Genomic DNA, 21,041 nt, shown 5'->3' with positions numbered 1-21,041 from the left:
TACTGTGCTCCAGGGGATATTCAATGCCTTGGAAATGTTCTTATTTCCTACCCCTGATTGGTGCTTTTGAAAAACCTTATTCTGGATTTGCTTTGAATGCTCCTTCGTCTTCATGATGTAGTTTTTGTTAGGAAATGTACTAACCAACTGTGGGACCTCCCAGAGACAGGTGTATTTAACCTGAAATCATGTGAAACACCTTTATTGCACACAGGTGGACTCCATTCAACTAATTGTGACTTCTAAAGACAATCGGTTGCACCAGAGCTTTTTTAGGTGTGTCATAGCAAAGAGGGTGAATACTTATGCAATCAATTATTTTCTGTTTTATATAAAATTGTAATTAATTTAGAACAATTTGTAGATTTTATTTTTCACTCTGACATTATGGACTTTTTTTGTGTTGATCAATGGCAAAAACTCCTAATCAAATCCATTTTGATTCCATGTTGTAATACAATAAAATGTGGAAAAGTCCAAGGGGGGTGAATACTTTTGAGAGCCAATGTATATATACATATAATATTATATATTTATTGGGACAGACAGTGTCCCCATTACTCCAAATTGTACAAGCAGTTCTCTAGATATAAGTGTGCTGCAGAGATGACAGGTAGAAACTCAATAGTGTAGGACTTTTTTTAGTAGTTTATATATTACAATGAATTATTCTTTAATATTACAATGGAGAATCTGAGTGGGTTACTTTAGTTCAGGAATGCAATAGAGCCTCTCATGAAGGATGGGTTTATGGGTGCATGCACTGATAAGGAATGTGTTCTTAAAAGCTGTTGCTGGGCAGAGAATACAGTGCCAAGTCAACTGACTCTAGAGGGACAAAGGGCCATAAAACGTACACTCCAAACACGCCACTATAAGGGTATGTGCGCAGACATTTATAAAAACTGAAAGCAGTGTTCTGCTGATTGCTCAGTCTGATCTTGCCGCAGCCCGCAGCCTATAACACAGTCCATTTAAAGTTATTCTTTTCAGAGCTATATTAATAAACATTTTAACTGAATAATTTTGTTTCTCTGTTGTATTTGCCTACAATAAGTATGGTTGATTGTCATGAATGGAAAATTGGAACTGTCTATAAATAGAGAATAATGTATGGGGTATTGTGCAATATGAAAATGTAATGCCCACCCCGGCGTTGTTTATCCAAACATCTCCACACTTCCCCAATGCAGTATTTTTATAATCTTTGGTCATTGGTGAAAGTGCTCCATCTGTAGATGGAATGCTGTCAAAATGGTCTCTCCCAGGTCCATTCCTATGGTTTGTGTAGAAATGCAAAAAAAAAAAAAAAAAAAAAAAAAAAATAATAAATCAGTGAAGGTCACCAGTTAGTATTGTGTCACTGTTTCTGTCCCATTTTGCAATGGAATAATTCCAAAATGGATACTGCTAATTGAAAAACAAAAGCCCCATATAATGTAGACATTTTGGTAACTGTCTGTCCATTTTTACGTGAAGAAAGCTATAGTAAATAAACTAGTACTTGAGAAAGATTCTCTTCAGAGAGGTACTAATAAATAACATAAACCAGCAGGCATACATATTTGTAAGATGTACCAGGATAAAATGCACACATAAGATGCATCAGATCGAATAGATGTAGTGCCTTTAATGGGCAAATCAAAAGCCATTATGAGGCTGCTAACATGTTTCAATTGAAATACAGTTATCATGTAGTCAATTTATAATAGTTCTGAGTCAGTTATGACTCAAACTCCGACAGCATCAGCTGCTGAAGATAAAAGGTACAGCACACTGTATCTCAATTTCACCAAGTGCTTTGTTCAAAAGCGATGGATTGATTACAGTAATGTCAATGAACCCAGAACAGAATACTAAGCATAAAGGACTGCTAGCCAATGTTTTAAATCAGTTTTCTTACCACAGGCCTGCCTTTGTTATGGATTCTGACCTCTGATGGTGTGATGAGGATAAAAAAACTCTATAACCATGAATCCAGATGAGCCCGGACAAAAAGCTCCATAACCTCTCTTTGCATCCTGCCTCTGCCCTTAAAATGACATAGGGAAAACATAAATAAATAAATAAGAATATACACTGAAGTTTCTGGTACATGAGCATTCTGCTGTAGGTCATAAGATCTGAGTGCAGCTGGACCATCAGGGTGAGCTTGACCCAGAGCACAGGAAGTGATGCATGCTTTATTTGATAATGTTGTAGGTCATTATTAAGACAGTAAACAGGTAAGAAGTTAATTACTATGAAAATGATATAAATGTTTCCTTTTAACCATGGCACAGGTTTCTGCTGAAAAGAAATTAATTAATGGAGACTCATCTAGAACTCAAGCCCTTGCAAAAAGTCACAAATACTGCAATCCTCTACTGCCCCACAAAAGCAAATTAAATAAGAGATTTACTATGACTACTACTACAACCACTACTACTAATATATTAAAAAAATCAACAATTGGCCTCTTTTGAGCAGAAAGAAATGCAGCACAGTCCACAGCACCTTTAAACTAATGAGTTCTCCAGGGAGTTCATTTTCTATCTATTACCTGTCAGAAGGGACTGTATATCATTCATGGCAAAGGTGTCTAATAAATAAATGCTACTCCAGCGCTTATAAATGCTGTCCAGTGTAGAGGTGAACATGTTGTGGGAGGCACACTCTGGACTTGTTTTTTCTCTTGTATTTTTATTGATATTTAGCTGGTTTTAATGCGCATGTTTCCTATGGGCTACTTTATCTCTGCTTGCTGATGTGCCATGAATTGTATTAGCGCAGCCCGACATGAACAATAACAAAGGCTGAGTGGCAGCTGCTCATTTACAATAAGAGCAAACAAAAGCTGCCGAACTATTAACATAAAATGTTATGCTGCCTTCATTTTGTATTCAAAGGTACAAAAGATTATAAATTCCAAATGACAATTCTATTTTTTTGTATATTTATTTAATGCCTGATTCAAACAAAGGCTTCTATCTGAAAATTATGGCTTAAAAAGTTGAAGCAATTGTGTACTGATGTACAATTACTGTGTTATCAAGTCCATATAAACAAAACTGTGGCTACATTATTTATTGTAAAATCTGCACAGCTCATTATATTGGTGAAATAAAACAGCAGCCAGTAGATTTGCACTACATAGATGCAGTATTATTGCGAGAACTGGGAGACACAACTACAGTTTCAAACAGCATACATATATATATATGGCCTAGATATGACAGAGAAAGGATGAATCTTGGTTATAAATCTCCCTCCTGACCTGTGAGGGTGCTGTGTAAAGGGAACAATGTGCCCCAGACTGTATGGTCTGACAATTCATTACAGGGAAGGTGGAAGTCAGCCATCCAGAAAAGGAGTGCGGGTCACAGTACACCACGTCATTGCCCCAGATGGGAGGCTATGTGGCAATCGTGGATTGGAGGAAAAGCAATTGCACTTGCTAACCAAGGGGGCGTGGCTAAAGGTACAAAAGGGGATGTGGCCGAGCAAACTGCTCCTTTGTTATGGTTGCGAGAACCACTGAAAGACTGTGATTTAACCGTGAGTATTTAGTGTTTGTTTGTTTTGTTGTACTAATTGTGCTTGTATGTTCTTGTTAGATGGCTAACATGTACGGGGAGCTGTTGCTAAAGGCCAGCACCAACCCGAACAGCACTGCACTACTGTTCACTAATAAAATGCATTTCACCACTTGCACGTTAGCACTCGCTCTGGACTTGTGATAGTGTTTGTGTTCTGTGTGTGTTTATTATTTCGGGATTGTACCCCGTGGTTTCACTGTGCAGTACACGTTGCTATGTACGTTGCTATGTACATTGCTGTGTATTGCCAGGGATTATTATTTACAGTCGACAAACAACCCAGATTACAAAAAAAATGAAGGATTGCTTGGACCATGAATATGTGTTGTCTCACCTGTTTAAGCATTGCATGACATTTACACCTGCGCTTTGCAAATCCTTTTGCCACAGGCCTATATACTGTACTATCAAAATCCTACAAGGAAGAAAGACAAGGGAGCACAACTAATAACAGCCCATTTAGAATGAATAAAAAAAAACACCATTACAACAGAAAACATTTCCCAATTAAGGAACCAAATATACAATTCTCTCCTGTTTTATCTTTTATAATGTAAAATGTCCATAATGACTTTTTCCTTGTCTACATGACCTGCTTTACCTACAGTAGTTATTCACACCTCTGCACTTTTTCCTCCTAATGGGACCATTAAGAGGTCCTCCACACTAACACTTTATGGTGGAGTTCACAACACCCCATGATAGAAGTACTGTATATGAATCAGAACACTTAGTCTAAATGTTTGTAAAAAAAAAAAAAAAAAAAAAAAAAAGTGTAGTTTTAAATTTAGCTTACTGGGAGTTTTATAGTTATGCATGGAGTACATGAATATAAAACTTTCATTAACATTTTCATCTTCAAAATAATACCTCCAACAGTAGCTAAAATGATTGGGAGCAGCTTGATATAGTTCAGGAGATTATATATATATATAGTGATGAATTCTCTCACTCCCACAGTTCGTTGCCCCTTTTAAAATAGACCCAGGACACAGAAATGGAACTGATTTAAGCACTGACACGCACTTTTAATAAACACCAATCAAATAAACAAAACAAACAAACTCCTAGCTCCTTCTTTGGAGCACTAACTATACAGTCTGGAACCTAACTGAAACAGGACAGCTAAGCTGTTTACCTGAAACCCAAACCCAAACCCAAACCCAAACCCAAACCCAAACCGTTTAACACAGCACTTTACCTTGACTGCTTGGAAGCCTCCCTACACACAACAGCCCTGAACAAACTGCCTATCTCTTAAATACCCTGCGCCTGGCTCTAATTTACAACTACCACCAGGTGCAGGGGATTACTAAACAATAACACAATTAAGCAATAAACAATTAGTTCAATAACACCCAAATGTGCATTTTCACATGTTTTAGCAGGGAAAGATTTTAACCCCCTCCCTGCCATATTACTACCTTACTATATATATATATATATATATATATATATATATATATATATATATATATATATATATATATATATATATATATGCATTTTTAAACAAATGCACCTCAATGGAATCATGTCCTGGATATTCTTTTTGGAATTCAATTACAAGCGGACCTTCCTCACTGCACACTTTAACATAATACATTTGTATCATAATGTACTAAACAAGCACAATGTTGTTTGCGACTTTTTAGGGAATGCTTTGCGGCAGCAGTTTCAGTTTGTGGTTCAAATGTAGATGAATGTGTAATTATGGGCGTTTCTGCACAAATTTGCAAAAAGGGGGAGGATATGCAAATGAGGGTTGTAAAATATTATAATGAGATGTACGAAAGCAGCATGCAATTGCAACACTTACAATTGCATCAACTTGTTAAGAACTTTTGGAAGCATGTTTTAAACAGACCCAATTGTTGCTGGCCATTCCCAGTGCGCCTTTTCACTAAATATCTATTTTTCCCTAAAAGCAGGGTGTACTTACAAGCCTTAAAAACAAATTTCTATGACATTTCTGGTTTCCCCAAAGTGTTGGGAGCAATAGACTGCACACATGTGCCACTAACCCCTCCAGCTCATTCTGAACATCTGTATAGGAATAGGAAACACACTTATTCTTTTAAATTCTGCATTTACAAAAAAAAAAAGAATTATTTTTGAAAACCCAGACTTATTGTGTTTCTTGCAATTCCCTGGTAGGCTGCAATTGGCTGTTTCGATATTTCTACGATCCATTCTCTAGCTGCCGCATGCAGTATATTCACAATTGACCATCGAGATGCCGGGAAACAACAAAAGTCAAGAAAACTGATAACATGTGAAGGGCAAAATTGCTATGTATATTTGTTATATACCATACGTAATATCATACATAATTATTATTTTTTTAAATACATAAAACACCTAGTACACAGCTTATCTGGAGCACTGCAGTATATCAAACAAATATTACACATGTTTGATTGTTATTAAACACACAGAAACCTGAGAACTACAGTGAAAATGACCTGCCATTTTCTCATCTGTTAAGTTTTTAGGGTCCTACATTCAAAATATGGGTCTTTATGCATTCAGTCTTTCACGATAACTTCCGAACAGCTGCTAGGTGAAACGCTAATGATAAGAGGAACACTCAAGTTCATGCATATTTAAATGAGTCAGTACCTACACCAGATCTATAACTTATAACAACTTTATGTTGTTACTTAACATAAAAGTTCATGTTATGACCAACAATACAATTACAACCTGTTCCAAGACATACTGTAGTGTTGTCATTGCTATGAAAACTGCCATTGAAAACTCATCACATACACATAACTTATACATACAGAGCTATCAGTATCCACTACCTACAGCAACAGGATGTCCATGTAAAAATGTACAAGAAGAGGTGTCTTCATATATTACAGACTCTGATACTCAAATTTGTACAAGCGGTTCTCTAGATGTATGTAAAGCTCCAAAGTGTGGTGTACATACAGGGTCATCCACTATATTCCTATGGCAGCATACTACTATAACAGTGCTTACCATGTGCGTCCCGGTAGTAGGCATGAGTAACGCTTCGAAATCTTTCCTGTCCAGCAGTATCCCATATCTGCAAGACAAGAAAAAGAACTGATTTACAAAACAGCAGCAAACAGACAAGAAAAAGAACTGATTTACAAAACAGCAGCAAACAATCAGGAACCCATAGAAGAGAATCGTAGCAAAAACGTAAAACCTGGCAACTTAACCCTTTGCGGTCCTATGTCGGACCTGGTCCGACATCACAATTTTCCATTTCCCGTCCAATATCACCAAAAAAGACGTCAAGCACAGGTCTCTAGTCATTTTTTTCTCCGGAAAAAGCAGAGAAAAGCTTTCATTGGCCAAATGAGACTGATAGGAGTGGTTTTAATATATTGATGAGTCTGTGCTTAAGGAGAGTTCACTGTTCTTCAGTTCTAGTTGCCTGTCATATCCATAATATTTAACATATACTAGATGTTTAGAAGAAAGAGTCATCTAGTGTTCTGCTACTCTGGAAACGCACTTCCTTTAGTTGGGCTGGCACACTGCTGTGCACAAGCTTGTGCTGGTGCTTACTAATATAAAAGACACATTCAGACCCAACTTGACAACGTTCCAAGATCAATCAACTACTTGGAACCAGACCGCTTACATGGGCTGAACAGCCTCTTCTCATTCATAAAATGTCTTATATTGTTATGATCTTTAGCTGATCTAGCATGTGTTACATATGTCTATGTCAGGCAACCAAAACTAGAAAAAACAAAAAACTAAAACAAAAAACTGTGTTTCAGCAATTGCAATAAGAATGATTGAGAATGATTGATTGCGGCAGTAAAATAAGAACATGTAATTTGAAGCTACAGTACTAACTCTTAAAGTCTATAAGTCATTTTAACCAGTATTGCAGCAGAAATTTGAAAGATGAAAATTCAGCACAAATTTCTGTTAAACAGTTCAAACTTGATAACCAGCTAGGTTGTCTGGGGCAGATTTAGATACTTTTGTAAAAGGTGGGTACCCATGCCTTTATTATTTATCCTTCACTTGGAAGATCAGGTAATCTACAGGCCTGTATAAGAATGAAAAAAGGCCATTCGGCCTACCAAAGCATTTTTTTTTATTATTACAAAAATGTAATATGTCCACTGGTAACAGAGGGAAAATACAAGAAGGGAATAGAGAAAAACAGGGGTGGTCTGGGGAAGACAATTACAAAGACACTCGTCACGGCAGCCAGAAAATGTGTATTAAAGGGGTGAGCACTCAATGTGCAGCAAAGAGATTGTCATGGAAACTGGGGAACAGATAGAATTAAAAGAGAGTGAGGATCAAGAGTTGTTGGACCAGTGGGCAATTCATAATTTACAGTTTGGCCATGAGTAATGAACCTACTTTAATCACTTTAAGAAAAGCTGTAGCAGAAGTAAATGGTATTCCTGTTGAAGAAAAAAGTAAAGGTATGGGGGAGTATCATATAATGAAAAATGATTTGGTATCGGGTTAGTGATGGTATTGAAACCGAGCAATTACCAGTGCCTCAGATACATAAGCTCACAGTACTGCGGCCAAGTCAGCAATTTGTTTGGGGCACATTTAACACTTAATGGTCCATTTATTCAGCGCTTGTCAGGCGCATCAGGCCCAGACAGGTTTAAAAGGCACTGAATCGCAAAAGGAAACTCAGTACTGCATCTCCAGCCAAGCCCCATCCATTGTTCGCAGTATTTTTCACATACCTCTTTATAGACGTGCATACTGATAAACCCTCTTCTGATCACTTGTTTTATCACCAAACTCCTCAACAATGAGATCCAAGTCATTATTTTATTACTATCAAGCTAAGCAAATGTCCATGATATTCTTTGAGCGCTGGATGCAGAAGCAGCTATATTTTGTTTATGTCCGTATTATCTATGTGGTGCATGGGACTATTCGATACGTCTCCTTTTATTCGGCTTCATTCGGCTCCTATCGGTCTCACTCGGTCATTTAAAAAATGATTTTCTCACCTTTTTCCAGAGAAAAAACAACTAGACCTGTGCTTTACGTCTTTTTGATAATGTCAGACAGGGTCCGACATTGGACTGGAAAACGAAAATTGTAAGGTCGGACCGCCAAGATTTAAGGGTAGAGAAAAGCACACATGCATATTGAAAATATTACATTTGGCTAGGAGTATACAAAGAGGTGGAACGTTACTGTACATCCTGCCTAGTCAGTAAACAAGGCCTCACACTCAATGTAGGTCCTCTAATTGATGTCCTGTTTGATACAATTGCAATGAACTTGGTAGGTCCATTAACAAGGTCAGCCCGTGGTCATGAGTATATTCTGGTTATGTACCTTGAAGCTATTCGCTTAATGAATGCTGCTTCTAAAACAATTGCTAAAGAGTTGGTACAGGTCTTTTCTAGAATCAGAATTCCAAAAGAAATATTAACAGACCAGGGTACACCCTTTGTTTCCAACTTAACTAAAGATCTGAGTGATCTTTTAAAAATTAAGTGTCTGTATATCACCCGCAAACAGACGGATTTGATAGAGAGATTGAATCGAACTTTGAAACACATATTATGGAAGGTAATAAATAAGGATGGGAAAATTAGGATACCATATTGCCTTATTGAATGTTTACAGAATAGTATGTGAGGTAGCCCAGTAAGAGAGGTTTTTTCCCTTTCGAACTACTGTATGACATACAGTCATCAGGGATTTTGGATATTGCAAAAGAAACCTGGGGAAGGCAGGCGAATTCAGGTAAAATTGTAATCGAACATGTGATGGAGATCTGGGAATTTACCCTTTAAGGGTACACCTTTTGTTTTAGCCCTTGAGTTGGGTATTTGGTTCCTGTTTATTTTGTTTGTGACTTGTTTTTGATTATCCTTTTATTTTTGCTGTGAGCAGCAGTGTTCTGTTTTGTTAAACCTTTTTATTTTGTGTTTACTAAAAATGTGCAGCAGCGCTTAAACTGCAGCTTCCTTGCTTCCTTCTTTCCTTCCTTCCTTGAATCTCCTTGCCTGCCGATACCACAAAGCAAAGTTACCCTGTCACAGTACCCCTCATGCTGTGTTCACTATATTTATCGCCCCAAAATCACACTCACTGAGCCCCATGTTACACTGCATGGGCTCCTGGGTGTTCGGGCACTGCACACTTATAAGCCCATTCTCTTGGCAATGGAAACATTTACAGTTATTGTACCGTATTACATTTACACCCTGTGACTGTAGGTATATTTTTTAGCTGGTTTACCAAACTCTTATTAGCACTTGACATTTGGTAGTCCAAGATTAGTGCTAATCTGGGACTGTGAAACCAGGATCCAAATGCCACCACGGTTTGATGTTTACTACCTTGATCCCTTTATTAATTATTTAAACATCCAACGATGCATGCAAGCCTTTTTAGTTTATTAAACGCCTATTTTTACATATGAAATAAACAAGATGATTAATATTTTAATGATTTTACATGAAATGGTGTATAAAAAGATAAAATTACCCCCAGATACAAGTTATTACAATTTAACAAGCTACAAAAGAAAGCAGTATTTAAACATTTTTTTATAACTGATTTTGCTTATCGTTTGATTTCCCCTGTATTCTTCACTGATTTTGCTTCATAACCTCTAAATTCCACAGTCTTTGTAATGCTCCCTGTGAAATTCCCAGGAAAGAACACAAACCTGTCTCAGTTATTGTGTTTCTCGTGTCCCCAGATAAAGCAAAAACAATATTTGTAAAATATTTAAACCTATAACTGGATAAAAATAAAGACACACTATTCACGTAAACAGATTCATGATGATTAAATGAACATCACATACATAAGATCACTAAGAACTATGGCTTTACTGTACACATAGCTAACAATATATCATACACCAATATAAACCTCCTACACATAAATTACTTCTCGTTCCACAGACTAAGAAATTGACCAAAGACCAATATGTCAGGCCGATATAAATCAAGGGCTGCTCATCACATCAATGGTTTTACTGATAAAGGGTTAGATTGGAGTAAAGGCTTTTTAATGTAACCTTGGACCGAAACTGTTAACAGTCAATAGAGGCATTAAATGGAGAGTTAATGCACCAGCCCTTCCTTTGTCTTGTTTGAATCCAACTTGGTTACAATTTGGAGCCCTGAATGGAGCTTATCTAACAGTTTCCAACCTTTCAGCTATCTTTCACCAGTCTCAAACACTGTACATAAACCAAACACAATCTTGCAGTGGCCCCGTTATCAATGTTCTGTTGTAGCCTTTATACTCGTACAGCAGTCATCTTGTTAAAGAACTAATGACATGGCTCAGGAATGTCCTACACCACCAAAAAGGCACAGGCTCACACAAACATCACTACAGTGGCTTGCGAAAGTATTGACCCCCTTGGCATTTTTCCTATTTTGGTGCCTTACAACCTGGAATTAAAATGGATTTTTTGGGGGTTTGTATCATTTGATTTACACAAAATGCCTACCACTTTGAAGATGCAAAATATTTTTTATTGTGAAACAAACAAGAAATAAGACAAAAAAACAGAAAACTTGAGCGTGCATAAGTATTCACCCCCTCAAACTCAATACTTTGTAGAGCCACCTTTTGCAGCAATTACAGCTGCAAGTCTCTTGGGGTATGTATCTATAAGCTTGGCACATCTAGCCACTGGGATTTTTGCCCATTCTTCAAGGCAAAACTGCTCCAGCTCCTTCAAGTTGGATGGGTTCCGCTGGTGTACAGCAATCTTTAAGTCATACTATAGATTCTCAATTGGATTGAGGTCTGGGCTTTGACTAGGCCATTGCAAGACATTTAAGTGTTTCCCCTTAAACCACTAGAGTGTTGCTTTAGCAGAATGCTTAGGGTCATTGTCCTGCTGGAAGGTGAACCTCCATCCCAGTCTCAAATCTCTGGAAGACTGAAACAGGTTTTCCTCAAGAATTTCCCTGTATTTAGCGCCATCCGTCATTCCTTCAATTCTGACCAGTTTCCCAGTCCCTGCCGATGAAAAACATCCCCACAGCATGATGCTGCCACCACTATGCTTCACTGTGGGGATGGTGTTCTCAGGGTGATGAGAGGTGTTGGGTTTGTGCCAGACATGGCGTTTTCCTTGATGGCCAAAAAGCTCAATTTTAGTCTCATCTGACCAGAGGACCTTCTTCCATATGTTTGGGGAGTCTCCCACATGCCTTTTGGCGAACACCAAACGTGTTTGCTTATTTTTTTCTTTAAGCAATGGCTTTTTTCTGGCCACTCTTCCGTAAAGCCCAGCTCTGTGGAGGGTACGGCTTAAAGTGATCCTATGGACAGATACTCCAATCTCCGCTGTGGAGCTCTGCAGCTCCTTCAGGGTTATCTTTTGTCTCTTTGTTGCCTCTCTGATTAATGCCCTCCTTGCCTGGTCCATGAGTTTTGGTGGGCGGCCCTCTCTTGCCAGGTTTGTTGTGGTGCCATATTCTTTCCATTTTTTAATAATGGCTTTAATGGTGCTCCGTGGGACGTTCAAAGTTTTGGATATGTTTTTATAACCCAACCCTGATCTGTACTTCTCCACAACTTTGTCCCTGACCTGTTTGGAGAGCTCCTTGGTCTTCATGGTGCTGCTTGCTTGGTGGTGCCCCTTGCTTAGTGGTATGCAGACTCTGGGGCCTTTCAGAACAGGTGTATATATACTGAGATCATGTGACACTTAGATTGCACACAGGTGGACTTTATTTAACTAATTATGTGACTTCTGAAGGTAATGGTTGCACCAGATCTTATTTAGAGGCTTAATAGCAAAGGGGGTGAATACATATGCACACACCACTTTTCTGTTATTTATTTTTTAGAATTTTTTGAAACAAGTTATTGTTTTCATTTCACTTCACCAATTTGAACCATTTTGTGTATGTCCATTACATGAAATCCAAATAAAAATCCATTTTAATTCCAGGTTGTAAGGCAACACAATAGGAAAAATGCCAAGGGGGGTCAATACTTTCGCAAGCCACTGTATGTCACCAGAAAGAGCTCTGTGCTGCAACAAAACACTGACATTTTATTTATTTATTTATTTACTTAGCACCTTTCATCACAAGGACCGCAAGGTGTTTTACAATATTTTACAATGTAATACAGAATTTAAAAGGCAAAGACAATTCCTATAAGAAAGTTAAAAACACAGTACAAAATGATAGTGATACAATGATGGTAAAAAAGCCATTTTATAAAAATGGGTTTTCAATGCTGTTTTAAAAATAGAAAGATCCCTTGCTTTTTTTGACTGAAGATGGTAGAGCATTCCACAATATTGGGGCTTTACAAGAGAAGGCCCTCCCTCCCGCAACATCTTTATTCACTCTCGGAACAACCAACAGCCCCACATCCTGCCATCTTAGAGTATGACTTGGATTGGACTGTAAGGAGTCAAAAACTCATGTCATTAACTTGGTGCCAACCCATTTAAAGCTCACGCGGTGAGCCGAGGACACCCTGGCTGACTTAAGTCCTTCCCATCTGGGCTCAGCCAATTGTGCGCCACCCCCTGGGAACCCCCGTCCACAGTCGGCAGTGGAATAGCCTGAACTCGAAAAGGTGATCTCCAGGCTATAGGGTTCATCCTGCATTTCACACGGTGCCTTTACCAGATGTGCCATTCAGGAGATCCTGTCAGTTAATATTTTTTATTTGGTTCTGACAGCCCACAAGCATAACCTCTGTTTTGTTTGAATTCAGCATAAAACAAAATTGAGACATCCAGCACTTTATGTCATCAAGGCATGCAACTAATAGCATTTATTTTTATTTGTTTATTTTTTTTAAGCACTTGCTTTATCACTGCTACCTTGAGTGCTAAAGGAACTCATTCATTTATAATTTATTTTTGTATTGAGAACACAAGGTACTTCTATTAATAATTTAGAAGGGATGGGATGAAGAGAGCATGTCGTGGCTCTCGTGGGAACTAGCTCAGTCAGGTCCTTTAAAGAAACTGAAACAGACTCCTAGCCTTAACCGCTCTAGAAGAATTGTGTGAAAATCTGTGTGATTTTATTTCTAATATCTAAAATTGTATTTTGAAAAAACATTAAAAAGTCATCACAGCTATGGGGAGAGCCAATGCTAAGGGTAGAAGTATTGGGGAGTGGTTTTACTAGTTTATCTATAGAAGCTACAATAAATCTAGGACTGTTTTTATTTCTTGCAATTCAATTGGAATAGTATGAAGATCTAGCACTGACCAGAGCCTGCCCAAAATTTAAACTGATGGCTTTTCCAAGGCAAATAATGAACATGCAGTCTAGAATCTTTATGTCCAATTTATTTTCAATTTCCGAGTGATTACATTAAACTATGGTGAGATTCTTTTAATAAACAACCTCTGAATTTTAACTGGCACTACAAAATCAGAAATACTAGTCAAGGAGGAGGTATTATAATTGTTGACCAACTCATCCAGTGATACTGACTCTGTAGATGGAGATGAGTTAAAAGCCTCATAAAACATAACCACAGCTGTTGAATTAACCACCAGAGTTGTAACTGTGCATTCCAGTAGCTGATGGTAAGAAAACCTCAAGAACAATGGGCAGATGATCAGAGATGGTGAGGTCAATAGTTAAGATATTTTGAACAACTAAACCATGAGAAATTATTAAATCTAAAAGAGTGGGCATGGTTATTGTAGCGTTGTGGTCAAACAAAAGGCAGAGCAAGACAGTGGTATCAAGCACACGTGTTCTTTATTTTACTTTCGTTATTCTTTTTGTTCAGGGCGCATGCGTATACAAACAGCATAACTTTATTAACTGCTACGATATGAACAATGGCAACCCATCACAGTTATGAGTAGGACCTTTCACATGCTGGACAAAATCTAAAGAATCCAGTATCCTCAAAAATTCTGAACCTTTAAAATATATGGCTTAAGAATGGAATTTGATAACCTCTCATTTTTTGGTTATAAAGAGCGTATTAGGGATTTGCTTAAACTTCCTTGCCATTACCGCTCCTTTGTTTATTTGTTATTACTGTCTAAGGCTGGCCCTCACAAATATTAATTGTGGTATTTTATGTATGCTTGTGTCTATATGACAGGACCCCCTTGTAAATGAGGCCTCGGCCTCAATGGGTTAATTTCCTGTATGAATAAATAAATAAAAAATATGGAAATTAAAATCACCCAATAGAAGAATCCTATCGTAGTCGTGGTAATCAAGTTTGGCTTAGGTGGACGATATATAATTACAAGATGAAGAGGCAATTTGTTATTCAAAGTTGAAGTTAACAATTCAAAAGATGAATATCCCTCAAAAATTTGCTGGCTCATTTTATTTCCACCTCCCCGCCCAGTATACAGTGTTTTCTGAAAAAAAGAATAACATCAAAGAAACACCATCAGCTCCGAGCCAAGATTCGGTTATGTACAGAATGTTAGATTATAGTGGTTAATAAAATCATGGATTAACAGTGCTTTATTGGACAGAGATCTAACACTAAACAAAGCCGTAAACTGTACAAGCAGGAACAGTTGTGCAGAGGTAGTAGGGATATGGCGAAGATTACTAAATCAAACAGCACTGGGTCTATTAAACGAAAATTCATGTTCCGAATGGTGTGATATTTTAAGTTCAATTTGTTTGCCATTCAACTCAGGCCACACCACCTCATGAGATGCATGCATTGTAGGATGTAATGCAGGGTTGAGATTTTAGGGGCAGTCTTGGTAATATAATAAATCAGAGGTTTCTGCAGTAATTCTCCAGATTATTTGTTAATCTAATTGAACCTCTCTTATTTAAGTGGAGACCGTCTTTTCTAAGGAACCCAGGTTTCTCCCATAAACTATCCCAGTTATCGCCCAGATTTTCAGAAGCACACCATTTAACTAGCCAGTGATTAAGAGAAGAGTCTGCTAAAAGCTTCACATCCCCTTCTAACAACAGGTAAAGGACCAGAGATAATTATATTGTCACATAATTGTTTTGCCTTTCTACAAAGTGACTTAAAGTTATTTTTGAGAATCTCAGATTCTGTAAATTTAATGTGATTAGTGCCCGTGTGGACAATTAATGCAAATACTTGACCCTGGTTTGTAATCAGGTTTTCCAATTTGACAGTAATATCGAGAACTCCACCAGGACAACATTCAACAGACATTGTCTGTGTTTTTGAGTGCTGAGCTGACATTCCTAACAAGTCACCCACTAAGATCACCTTGCTAGAAGTGGTTTTGTGTTCATCGTGATGGATGAGAGGGTTAAATTTATTGTTAATCTCGGTATTCCAGAGTATAGGTGCACAATTTCTGGTCTTTGATTCCCTTCTGATAGACACCCACCCAATGGTGTTTATTCACTAGTTGTGATGAACATTAGCTTGTTGATGCCGTCCCCTGGATGCAGGGGAGCCTCTGGTGTGGAACCCCCCGAGTTCAGCTAGCAGCTAGGACAGAAAGCCCCTCTAAAGATTCCCCAGTGGGATTAGAAGGACTGATACAAGTAGTATTATCAAACTTAAATCTGCTGTCAATCCAAATACTTGCATTTTAAATATTTCCAGTTCCACTGCATTCAAAAGGTTATTACCACTGACCATAAAATTCAAATAACACTGTAAGAAAGCGCAACACAGTATAAAATACATCATTTTCTCTTTCTTACTGTGACCAGGATGAGTGTAGTGGTGACGTCAGATCCGGAAGAACACAGAAACCAAATGATGAAAACTGAGCTGTGGCACTCAGTATATTTATTAAATGATAAACAGAAAATAAAAGATGTTAACGAAACCAACACAAACAAAAAGGTGCGTTGGCCAAACAAATAAACAGCAAGAAAACAAGTATCATGCTGGTTTTTTCAGCCAGCACATATAGCAATTGTTTCCTTTACTCCACACACAACCCTGAGTGCAGACAGCTGCAGGCTTTTATATGCTGGCCGAGGGTTTAACTAGCTATTAAATAATTACCTTATTAGCCCTCGGCCACAGTCTGCACGAGATTAAAAAAGGATGTGTGACTGTCAGCTAGCTGAAAAATCAGTAGCTGATCAGTCACGCATCCGCATGAGGTTTTCAAAAACAAAAACAATAACCTGGCGGACAGCGTCTCGCTCATCTGGCCAAACAATACATAATAATAATACTGGACTGCTTTCGCCATCGCATTAACACAAGTCATACTACAAAACAATAATAAACAAAGAGGCGGGACACTCCACCACACTTACACTTACAAAAAGAGAACTCTAGTGTTTTGGCCAGCTTCAAATACTCCAATTACAAGGAATCGCTTAATTTTTATATATAAAACAAAATAACACAGAAACACTTTCCTTGAAACAGACTTGTTATAACTAGGCCAGATGTTTTACATACTGGTGTATCATAGAAGTGCTCTAAAAGTGTGAGCAGGAATGAAAAGATGAAGCGCTGTTGTGGAAGTTGATTTAGACAGTTACTTCAAGAAATGGCTTGATGAGGTTCTTGCTTGGATCAATAAAAAACCAAATGAGCAAGATGGGCAAAATGGACCGCCTCTTGTTTGTAACATTTTTTAATGTTCTTTAAAAGTCACATACAACATAATACCATGAATCTATACTGTTCAAATCTTTTAGAAAGTAAAACAAGTAAACAGAGTATAAATGCTAAACTAGACTAGCCTGTGTGGCAGGCTGGCGAGTGGATAGAGGCCCAGAGACAGACTGCAGTTCAAAAAAAATAACTATTTTATTATAAATAAACAAAAATAAAGTGCACAAGGGCAAAATAACAGATACTCAAACACAAATAAAGCAAAACTCACAAAAATAAAGTTTCCAGGCTGGGCAATGCCTTCACTGGATTTAGAAAATTCAAAAAAACCACAAAACAAACACCAACCTGCTTCCTCAGCTCCCTTCTCCCAAATGAGAAGCTGAGGCCTCCTTTTATATCAGGTGGCTGGGCGCTGATTGATCGTTAATCAACCTAATCAACTAATCAACCCCAGCCACCTGAACATAATAAACCCAGGCAGGCAGGGGAAGTTAACCCCATCCCTGCCAATTTAAAAGGGCAGAGCTTTGCTCTGCCACAGCCTGATTGTACTATTTTTTTTTTTTTTTTAATGAACACAGTAATGTGTTAAATCAGGGCATACACGCAAACATAATATTTTTAGTGGATGAGGAATGGGGAGAAAATGTAAATTAGTTTATGACTATTCAAAAGAAGACTAATGTTTTGACGTACAAAAAGCAAAACTAGCAGAAGTGGGTCAGATGAGGCAGAGGACGCATAACGCTGCAAATACTGCTGCATTGAGGTATATGTTCGTGCTGACAATAAAATAACATACTGAAAAATGTGACACGTTAAACTAGAACAAGAAGCTGAACTGAGAGACAAGCAATCTATTTATGCAGCTTTTACACGCGCTTTAATAAGAAGAAAGCATAGAATGACTGTGTTAATGAGTTTGTCAAAGCGCTGTGCTTTGCTGGACAGCCACTGTTTATTGCAGAGGTATGTATTGGTGACTTTGTCGACAGTACTGTCCATCAGCTAAAACACACTTGCCTAATGCCGACAATCTTAATTGCAAATATCTGACAGAAAACGATGATGCTTTAGTTGGTGAACTTACATGGACCCCATTGATGTATACGTCCAGTGTGATTTTTGACGTGTCTTCCGATGGCTTTCACCACCCAGTTCTGTCAATTTTTTTTTTATTTTTATGATTTCAAGCTGAATAAATCTGGCTTGTTTTGCGCTGATGTCATGTTCATACCTTCTGTAGATACTGTTTCCGTCAGCACAGCGATTGCCCAAACATTCGCAAAGTAGCAGTTAACGGGAAAATGTGGCTTTGACTTGCAGTGCTTTATCAGACATGCCAGGGACATTAAACCTAATCAGAAACCAGAACTGCTACACATCATATTGCACATGAAAAGTCTGTATACTGAGATTTTTTTACTCCCGATTTTTACAGATGTTTCAATTAAAAACTATTTTTTACAGATTTTATCCCTATTTTAATATATGTAAAACAAAAGAAAACAGGGAACACTAAACGTATATTACATATTCATTTTTTGTGTTTCTGTTAGAAAAAAATATTTCGGTTTTACAGGTTTGTATGTACCAGTTTCCACAATAGTGTTCAATGGAACTGTGTCTGTGTTAACTAGTAACTACACAGCTCCCGGATGCAGGCAGAGCCAGCACCAGACACACACGTACTCTTCATAGAGTACAATGCAGCTATCATACTGGAAGTAGTGTTATATTTTCTTTTTATGTAGTATTAGAAACAATGATTTCGGTTTTACAGTTTTGTAAGCACATATACCCCTTTACATCTGTAAACGGTATATGAACATACCCGTTAATTTTGTAATGTATATTTTATTATATTTTTTCACTGGTTTGTAGTCGTGCTGTATATGCACTCATTTTGAAAATAAAGCCTTTTATGTTTAATTTTCCATTTAAATATGGTGTTTCTGCAATGCAAATGTTAGCTATAATCTTCATGAAAAAAACTTTTCAGTTGTATCCGATAGTATGTCTTTCATTTTCATAACGAAGCAGTTTTAAAATGTGGCGGTTCTAGTGTTAATGACATGTCGGCAAAGTATATTTTTGCAGCATACAGAAAATGCATTGTAATGACGACATAAACAAGCATCAATAAAAAGGACTGTATGAAAAGGACTTGGGTAGTAGTGGATGAATCTCTTAAGCCAACTAAACAGTGCAGAAAAGCTATAAAAAAAAGCAAATAAAATGTTAGGTTGTATAGCCAGGATGTTGAATTCAAATCAAGAGAAGTTGTATTAATTATACAACACACTGGTACAATCACACCAAAGAATATTGTTTCCAGTTCTGGTCTCCATATCATAAGAAAGACATTGAGGCATTGGTGAGAGTAGAAGAGAGCAACATGATTAACTTGAAGGGTATGTCATATGAAGACAGACTGAAAGAGCTGCAACTGTATAGCCTAGAAAGAAGGAGAGTCAGAGGCAATTTAATAAAGTTATTTAAAACTGTCAAGAGGTTTAACAAAGTAACTGATTAGAATTATTTTTCACAGGTCACAGAGAGCAGAACCAGGAGCCACAGGTGGAAGCTGAAGAAGGGCATATTCAGAACCGAGGGTAGAAGGAGCTTTTTCATGGAAAGGGTGGTGAACCATTGGAACAGGCTGTCGGACAGAGTTGTTGAAGCTGAGACTATCAGATCCTTCAAGAAAAGACTGGAAGTTGTCATAAACAATACTGTATAGCCCTCTCTGTGACCCTAATAAGATCTTTAGTTGGAGTGTTAACGGACCAAGCTTTAATTAAGCAAGCGAGCATAGGTGGGTTGAATGGCATTTTTCTCGTTCTAGAATTTCTTATGTTTTTTATGAACTCCCTTTTGATCAGCTTCTAGCGCATTCCTGTTTTATTTGATGTGTCTTTTTTATAAGTATTACTTGAGGATAGAGTTAAACTAAAATAACTGAAGAAATTACAGTAAAAGAAAAAAGTAAGCTTCAGCAAAGAGATAGAGGTGGTAATGTGAAAGATAACTTGACGGTGTTTCCTCCCTTGTTTTTCACTTCTTTAAAACACTTTCGACATTTTGGCCGTTGTCATCTGACTGAAATCCAAAATAGTTCCACACCTCTCAGTGCAGCTGGTGGTGGAGAATGCAGGAGAGCAGGCCTCAGATCCAGCCTCTCAGTGTTGCTGCTGGTGGAGAATGCAGCAGTGCAGGCCTCAGATCCAGACTCTCAGTGCTGCTGCTGGTAGAGTGTGCTGGAGAGCAGGCCTCAGATCCAGCTTCTCAGTGTTGCTGCTGGTGGAGAATGCAGCCGTGCAGGCCTCAGATCCAGCCTGGTGGACAGTATTGTCGATCTTGTTTTCCTGCCACTGAAACAAATGGAGCTAGAATCGTTTGCATGAGCAATTAGAGAGCTTCCACCCTTATCTCGCCTGTCAGGAGTGCGTGCACACAGACCCATCCCTACTTATTCCTAGGGTCAACAAAAGCAACACGGGAGGTAGGGCTTTTTCTTCTGGAGCTCCGAAATTATGGAATGATCTGCCTTCATTTGTCAGGGAAGCTGGGACCGTTACAGTTTTCAAGTCAAGATTAAAAACACACTTATGAAATGGCTTTCTTATCTTAGTTGGTGTTAATGTAACTTTAAAATTGCTTTATTATTATTAATACTATTATTATTATTATTATTATTATATTATTATTATTACTACTATGTGTATTCTGTTACTTAAATATGTTTTTTAAATGGTCTGACTGTGGCATTTGTATGTGTGACATGCTATACAAATGTATTGTGGTTTGTTCTTTTTTTGTGCTATGTACTGTACAGTGCTTTGCAATGCTTTTGTATATAATGTGCTATATAAATGCAATAAATAAATAAAATGTGTAAGATTTTGTTCACTTCTCCCTCAATATTTTCAGACAAAATTATATTAATTGATT

The 21,041-nt window shown here is 37.7% G+C and overlaps 1 protein-coding gene across 1 annotated transcript in view; it reads right to left on the bottom strand.

Annotated features, from left to right (window-relative positions):
* LOC121300656 (ras-related protein Rab-26-like) overlaps nt 1–21,041 on the bottom strand; it is a 135,368-nt gene that overhangs the window by 52,121 nt on the left and 62,206 nt on the right. The window contains exon 4 of the mRNA XM_041229300.1: nt 6,570–6,636. Coding sequence (XP_041085234.1) covers nt 6,570–6,636 — 67 coding nt within the window. The remainder of the gene's footprint in view (nt 1–6,569; nt 6,637–21,041) is intronic.

The sequence above is a fragment of the Polyodon spathula genome, chromosome 26 (assembly GCF_017654505.1).
Source record: "Polyodon spathula isolate WHYD16114869_AA chromosome 26, ASM1765450v1, whole genome shotgun sequence".
Lineage (NCBI taxonomy): Eukaryota > Metazoa > Chordata > Actinopteri > Acipenseriformes > Polyodontidae > Polyodon > Polyodon spathula.
Note: the sequence above shows the minus strand (reverse complement) of the source record. Positions and strands in the feature narration are given on the sequence as shown.